General features: G+C 38.1%; 1 protein-coding gene across 2 annotated transcripts in view; it reads right to left on the bottom strand.

Annotated features, from left to right (window-relative positions):
- Positions 1-555: 555 nt before the first annotated feature.
- CPPED1 (calcineurin like phosphoesterase domain containing 1) overlaps positions 556-7,633 on the bottom strand; it is a 107,874-nt gene continuing 100,796 nt past the window's right edge. For both annotated transcript variants that reach the window (XM_058570030.1, XM_058570029.1), the window contains one exon: positions 556-981. In XM_058570030.1, the coding sequence (XP_058426013.1) occupies positions 752-981 (230 nt within the window). In that variant the 3' untranslated portion in view covers positions 556-751. The remainder of the gene's footprint in view (positions 982-7,633) is intronic.

Genomic DNA, 7,633 nt, shown 5'->3' with positions numbered 1-7,633 from the left:
ATGTGAATAAACTCAAAATGTGCTGCTGAGTGGCTGCAGAGGCAGCGCTTTAGGGCCTGGGTTCTCGTCTCTTCGGATGAAATTTTTATATATGGCCAATATATATGCGGAGGTGACTTTTCTAGTCACCAAGAAAGCAAACTCAAGCTTTGCCTTGTATCAACTGCATTACCAGCAATAACAAAGTCGCAGAATTTAACAGCAAATGCTGGCTATTCAGCTCCTTGTTCCAGTAAGTCTACAGGCTCTGGTGATGCGAGATGATGATTTGTTTCGTTAGGAAGGAAAGGAGATGACCTCTGCTTTGCCTAGTATTTTGGGAGTTGGGACCACAGTTTAATGCAAACAGATGAAGTTTGCTCAACGATCATCAAAGATCACACATGATATCAAGTTGGGAGTGGGGCCCATAGGTAGATATTTGCCATTTGCCACCAGAAAACAATCCAATTCGAAAGCAGAACTGAGAAACACATCATTAGGAGAATTCATTCAAACACCCATGCAGAGATATTCCAATATCATTTATTCTTTTATTCCCAGGCTCCTCTCCTCCCCTTCTCTTTCTTAAAGGACGGGCAGTTCTATTTTGAATATAATTTAGGATAGGACTCAGCTCTCTGATTTATGCAAAAGAACATAAATTCACAAATCTGCCTGCTATACTTTTATATTCAATAAGTGGTTGTGTGCAGCTGCTGTTTCTGGCAAAATAAAAAAATAGTGGAAGTGAATAGATCATAAATGGCAATCATTCTTCCTTCATCAAATCCATCAGGTCATCTTCTATCCCTTTCTCACTCAGCTCATCTAAACTGTAGTACCGATGAACGATCTTCTCGGCGGTGACCACCACGACTCGGAGCCCGTGGGTGTCTTTGCCCAGCTGGCATCCGATGGCAGACGACACCACCATGTCGAGGTTCTGGTAGATGCCCCCAGCATTCCTGTGGTAGTGGCCCGAGAACACAGCTTTGATACCTGCAGGGAAGGGAAAAGAACATTAAGGGGCCAAGAATTTCCATTTAGGTAAATTGGGGCTCCAATGTTTTCTTCTATGAATAATAGTATGTTATTACATTAAATGCATAATATTACTCAGTACATAATAAATAAAAAGGCAGCATATGTGACATTCAGAATCCTTTCAAGGATAACTCATCTATACAATATATCACTAACACGTTTGTCATAACTAGTACAGGAAACAAGAAGGGAACAAGCTAGGGAACAAGAAGAGAGGAGGAGGGTAAGTGAATGACTTTGGGAGAGATGAAGAAGGCTGAAGGGAATATTTGAGGCCTCTGGAAACAGCCATATGATGGATCTTATATTTCTACAAAAAATAATGTTTATGGAGTTCTAATCAAGATAGCACACCATGTTCAACATTTAATGTATCTCCTCTGCTCCAAACTTAGAGCCATGATGGATAAGATATAAAAAAGAAAACCAAGGGACAAAGGTAGCCTCCAAACCAAAATAAATAGTTCTGTGGACCAGAAACAAAGCAGGAAGGCAAAGTAATGAGTGGGGTTACAATGTTACTAGGAGCTGAGCTCTTATCAGATAATTGAGACTGAAAGCACTTGCTGAGATGAGTAAAGAAAGCCTGGGGCCTGCAATGAGTACCTCTGTTTACGGAAGGAGTCTGAAGAAAACCGCCATTGCCTGCTGCCTGGGGCTGCGACAGTGGTGTGCTGGTGTGGTTAACAACTACTTCAGGGAAAAAAAAAAGACCTGATTTGTAATGTTTACTAATTTCCATGGTGTAAACACTCTCATTATGGCCGATTTCAAATTACCAAGGTGATGTCATTGAACCAAAAGTGGGAAGAGATGCCCAGTAGGTAGCACATCATTATATGGTGTTTCCACCACACAGATACAAAAGCCGTAAACAACCCTAAGAGCATGGATAATAGCAACATGTAGCAAGATAATTAGAAAATAGTAAGTTTTGAGTATTTACTACCTTCGCTTTTTAATATAATCTATTTAATGGTGAATTTGTAGAATTTAATTTTTAATAATGGCTGTTGATTAATAATGAGCTCACAAAATTCCTTAAATTTAATAATTGGTTTTCGTGAGCTGGCAGGAGCTCTCTCCAGCACACCACTGGGCCAGGGCTTATAGCAACCTATGGGTCTAGAAAGGAAGGACAGACACAGGCTCAAGTCTAGGAATTGAAACACGTTTTCTCAGTATGACTGTGGGACAAGGGTCCTAAAGTACTTAGGCCTGGTCCTGGGTAGGGGCAGGGGTGGAAATAACCAAAACCACTAGACAGGGAGCAGTGAGTCAAGAGTGAAAGTGAGGGAAAAACAACAACAAAAAATACCCTCTTACTCAAACTGAACCTGAAATAAAAAGTTCCACCACCCATGAAGAAATCTCACGCTAAGTAAGACAGTCTACAAACTCTTCAATCAGGAACATGAATTCACTCCAGCTGAAATCAATGAAATACAACTGTCTGAGAAATATTTTAAATATGTTTAGGATATCAAAAAGTCCTTTAACAAGGACTAATCCCCATAAAAAAGAACAACATATTATGAAACAAAACAAGCATGAATTGAATGAGAATAGTTGGTAAAGAAAATTTAGAAATGGCAGACATAAAAGACAACCATTAAAATTTAAAACAAAACAACTCTCAATAAATGGGGTAAATTCTAGACTGGACACTAATGAGAGAGGAAATTAGAGAATTAAAAGGTAGAATTGAAGAAATGAACCGCTGTGTTAGAGGCCCAGACACAAACAATATAACAAATAGTTCAAGGAGCCCAAAGGGTGGATTAAGAGGTATCGATGGTGCTTAAGAGGAGCTGGGACAGAAGAAACAATTACTTGAAGAAATAATAGCTGGGGATTTTCCAGAAAGGAGGAATATATGAGGTCTTCAGATAAAAAGTACTAAGTAGGACAAATAAAAATCAATTCATACTGACATGTGGAGCACTGAACAGAAAAACCTTTAAAAAGATATCACGGTAAAAATATTACAAAGGAATGACAATTAGACAGATAGCAGGCATCTTAGCAATAAGAGAATCAAGCAGTGATACCTTCCAATGCTGAGGGCAAGTAACTACATGAACCTCAAATTTTACACCTGGCTAAACCACCGGTCAAGTTCAAGGGCAAAATAGATACATGTTTGGGCATAGAAAGACTAAGAGTTTACCACTTCCAAACCTTTATTACAAGAATTATTAAGAGATATGTTTCAGCAAGGAAGGGATGAAATATTAAAAAACAATGATGAGCAAACACTGATAAAATATTTTGGTGAATTTAATTAACTACTGATTTTCTTTGAAAAATTCTATTTTTTAATCTTAAAGTGAAACTAAAACTCAAACAAAAATGTCAAGATGGACAGTTCAATGGATAATTAAAGCATATAAAAGTTATTGTCATGTTTGGAAGGAAGATGAAAATAATGAGTAACTTTATACTTTGCTAGAAAAAAATGTATAATTATTGTGATTCTTAAAAATGTTTGGCCACAAGCAACCAATTTAAAAATAGATAAATTGAACTTCATCAAAATTTAAAACTTTTGTGCTTCAAAGAACATTATCAAGAAATTGCAAAGATAACCTATTGGAATAGGAGAAAATATTTGCAAATCAATACCCAGAAAATATAAAGAACTCTTACAACTCAACAATAAAGAGACAAATAACCAAATTACCAAACGGACAAAGGATTTGAACAAACATTTTTCAAAAGAAGACATAGAAATGTCCAATAAGCACATGAAAAGATGCTCAGCATCATCAGTCATTAGGTACATGCAAATCAAAACCACAATGAGATACCACTTCATATCTACTAGGATGGCTATAATCAAAGAGATGGAAAATAACAAGTGTTTACAGGGATTTGGAGCAATTGGAACCCTCATATAGTGCTGGTGAAAATGTAAAATGGTGCAGTTGATCTGGAAAACACTTTAGCAGTTCCTCAAAATGTTAAACATAGTTACCACATGACCCAGCAATTCCACTCCTAGGTATATACTCAAGAGAAATGAAAACATACATCCATGCAAAAAACCTGTAATGAATGTTCATATCAGCACTATTCATAATAGCCTAAAAAGTGGAAACAACCTAAATGTCCATTAACTGAGGAATGGATAAACAAAATGTGCTACATCCATAAAATGGAATATTATTCAGCCACAAAGAGGAACGGAGTACTGATATGTGCTACAACATGGATTGACCTCGAAAACATGATGCTCAGTGAAAGAAGTCAGATACAAAAGGCCACATACTGTATGACTCCATTTATATGAAATGCCCGGAACAGGCAAATCCATAGAGAAAGAAAGAAGATTTTTTGTTTGTCAGGGGCTGGGGAAAGGGGGGAAAGGAGAATGGGGGGTGACTGCTAATGGGTACAAGGTTTCTTTGTGGAGTGGTAAAAATGGCCTGGAATTAGTGGTGATGGTTGCACAACCTTGTAAATATACTAAAAACTACTGAATTTTATACTTTAAAAGGGTGAATTTTATGGTATGTGAATTATATAGCTCAATTAACAAAGCAAGGCAAGGGGAAGCAACTAGAATGATCCACAGTGATGGATTAGAGTTGGAGACATCCGTGTGAACTCACGTTTAGCTTTAGTATCGAAGCAGATGGCTACATACAGAAATATTTATAGATGTGTATATACACAGGTTAGTGTACACACACACATTCCCTTGCTCTGTCAGCTCAGAGTGCCTAGAAGCAAGGACACACACTAGCAACGGGCACACGTAGTGTCCAGATCTTGGTTTCTAACACCACTCTCTGATAAAAGGAACAATGGATCCTTGGAGAAATGGCTGACTTTAGGGCTGGGGCAGGAAATACACAAGAGGAGCCTGGAGCATTTTGTAGGGCCAGAAAGTAAGGAAGTAACCAAAAACTCACAATGTCAGGGGCAAGTCAAAGGGACACAGGAATCAACTGAAAGAGCTCCCAGTGGCCAAAGTTTAACAATTTGAGCAACAAAATAAATTAGTATTGAATTATAATCCAAAGTATATTTTAAAAATCCATGAGTCCATACTCATATAAATAAATGACTGAATAAATAAATAAATGTGGGAGAAAGAGACAAATCTCCCATACAGAAGAATAACAATTTACGTAGATATTCCATCCCCAAGGAGGTGAAGCATAAGTGCTCACCCGTTAGGTATGGGCTGTGCACGGTGACTTCCTTCCAAGAGTAACCTTACAGCGGAGAAACTGGACAGACAGCAACAGTGATGACACATCATGTTGATAATACACACGCTTCATATGACCGATGAAAGTGGCGCTTTACCTGTGTGGTCCTCCTCCCCCAAATCCATAGCCCCAGCATGAGAAAAGCGTCAGACAAATCCCAATAGAGACATTCTATAAAATACCTGACCAGTACTTCTCAAAGCTGTCAAGGTCATCCAAAACAAGGAAAGTCTGAGAAACTGTCACAACCAAGAGCAGACTAAGGAGTATAATGACTAAATGTAATATGGTATGCTACTTGGGATCGTAGAGCAGAAACAGGACATTAGGTAAAAAGTAAGGGAATCTCATCATGGATGTTAGTTAATAAAAATGTATCAATGTTGGTTCATTAATTGTAATAAATGTACTGCACTAGTGTAACCTATTAATAATGGGGGAAACTGGGTACAGGGTATATGGGAATTCTCTGTATTATCTTTGTAATTTTTATGTCAATCTAAAATTGTTCTAAAATTTAAAAGTTTATTTTAAAAAAACATATGGATAATTTCCAAAAGAATAGAAATGGAATATATAGCTTTCAATCAGCAAAGAGGGGGAAAAAATCACAATAACTACAAAAAACAATCAAACAAAAAATTTTTTAAATGTTATTAACACCAAATGCTGGCTCTGGAGCAGAGACACTGGATCACTCTTACAGTGCTGGTGGGAATGCAAAGTGGTACAGCCACTCTGGAAAATAGCCTGGCAGTTTCTTATAAAACTAAACATGCACTTACCATATGACGTAGCAAGAGAACTCCTGGACATTTATCCCAGAGAAATGAAAACTTATGTTCACTCAACAATCTGTACACAAATGTTCATAGCTGCTTTACTTGTAATAGCCAGCAATTGGAAACAATGTCCTTCAATAGGTGAGTGGTTCAATTGTGGTACATCCATACCATGGAATACTACTCAGCAATAAAAAAGGAATGAACTATTGATACATGCAACAACTTGAATGGATATCAAGGAAATTATGTTGATTAAAAAAAGCCAAACTCAAAAGTCTCCATACTGTATGATTCCATTTATGTAACATTCTTGAAATGACAAAATTATAGATATGGTTGCTAAGAGTTAGGGACAGAGACGGAGGGGTCAGGTGTGGATGCAGCAGGAGGGATACTCGTGGTGATGGAACTGTTCTGCATTTAACAATGATTCAAAAAGGTATGAAGGAAATATGTTCACAATGTTTACAGCAGCTGCTTCTGGTTAGCAGGATTCTGGGAGACCTTCAACAGAGCTCTCCGGACTATGCCATGTGCACGAGGCAGGAACTGAGGCCCACCTGTGGGCAGGTGTGGCTGCCTGCCAGCTGAGGTCCACAGCTAGGGATGGGAAGGAAGGTGACCCAGGTTTCCCTACTTAAAACAGCCCAGGGTGGGGAGAAACAGCTATTTTCAGTTACTGTTATTAAAATGGAAACAGATACAACTCCTTTCACAGAGTAATTTGGTGCTATCGTCTCACATTTTATTGTGCATCCCCCTTGACCCACCTCCACCATTTTCATAGAATTTTATCCTTCAGAAATACCCAGAGAAGAGTCCACAGACGTAGGTGTGTTGTGCCTGTGGGCATTAATATACAGTGCAGTGTTCACTGAGGCACTGTTTGTAATGTTCCCTTATGGGAGACTGGATAAATTATAGTACGTGGATTCAAAAAAAGAGGTCGATTTACATGTACCGGCATTGAAAGCCATCAAATATATTATTAAGTAGGAACAGCAAGATGTAAAAAAAAAAGTGTTGTGTAGGGAAACTAAAGAAAAAATAAGCAAGTGGGACTTTATCAGATTAAAGAGCTTCTACAAGACAAACGAAACCAGAATCAAGAAGAAAAGACAACCCACCAGCTGGGAGAAAATATTTGCAAAACATATATCTGACAAGGGGTTGCTCTCCATGATATATAAAGAACTCACACAACTGAACAACAAAAAAACAAACAACCCGATCAAAAAATGGGCAGAGGAAATGAACAGACACTTCTCCAAAGAAGATATACAGATGGCCAATAGGCACATGAAAAGATGTTCAACATCATTAATCATCAGGGAAATGCAAATCAAAACAACACTAAGATATCACCTCATGGCGGTTAGAATGGCTATAATCACCAAGACAAAAAACAACAAGTGTTGGAGAGGATGTGGAGAAACAGGAACCCTCATACACAGCTGGTGGGAATGCAAACTGCTGCAGCCTCTATGGAAAACAGTATGGAGATTCCTCAAAGAACTAAAAATAGAGATGCCCTATGATCCAGCCATCCCACTACTGGGAATCTATCCAAGGAACCTGAAATCAACAATCCAAAGAGGCTTA

This window comes from Diceros bicornis, chromosome 26 (genome assembly GCF_020826845.1).
Source record: "Diceros bicornis minor isolate mBicDic1 chromosome 26, mDicBic1.mat.cur, whole genome shotgun sequence".
In the NCBI taxonomy this organism is placed as follows: domain Eukaryota; kingdom Metazoa; phylum Chordata; class Mammalia; order Perissodactyla; family Rhinocerotidae; genus Diceros; species Diceros bicornis.
The sequence above is the reverse complement of the archived record's forward strand: the minus strand, read 5'-3'. Positions and strand labels throughout refer to the sequence as shown.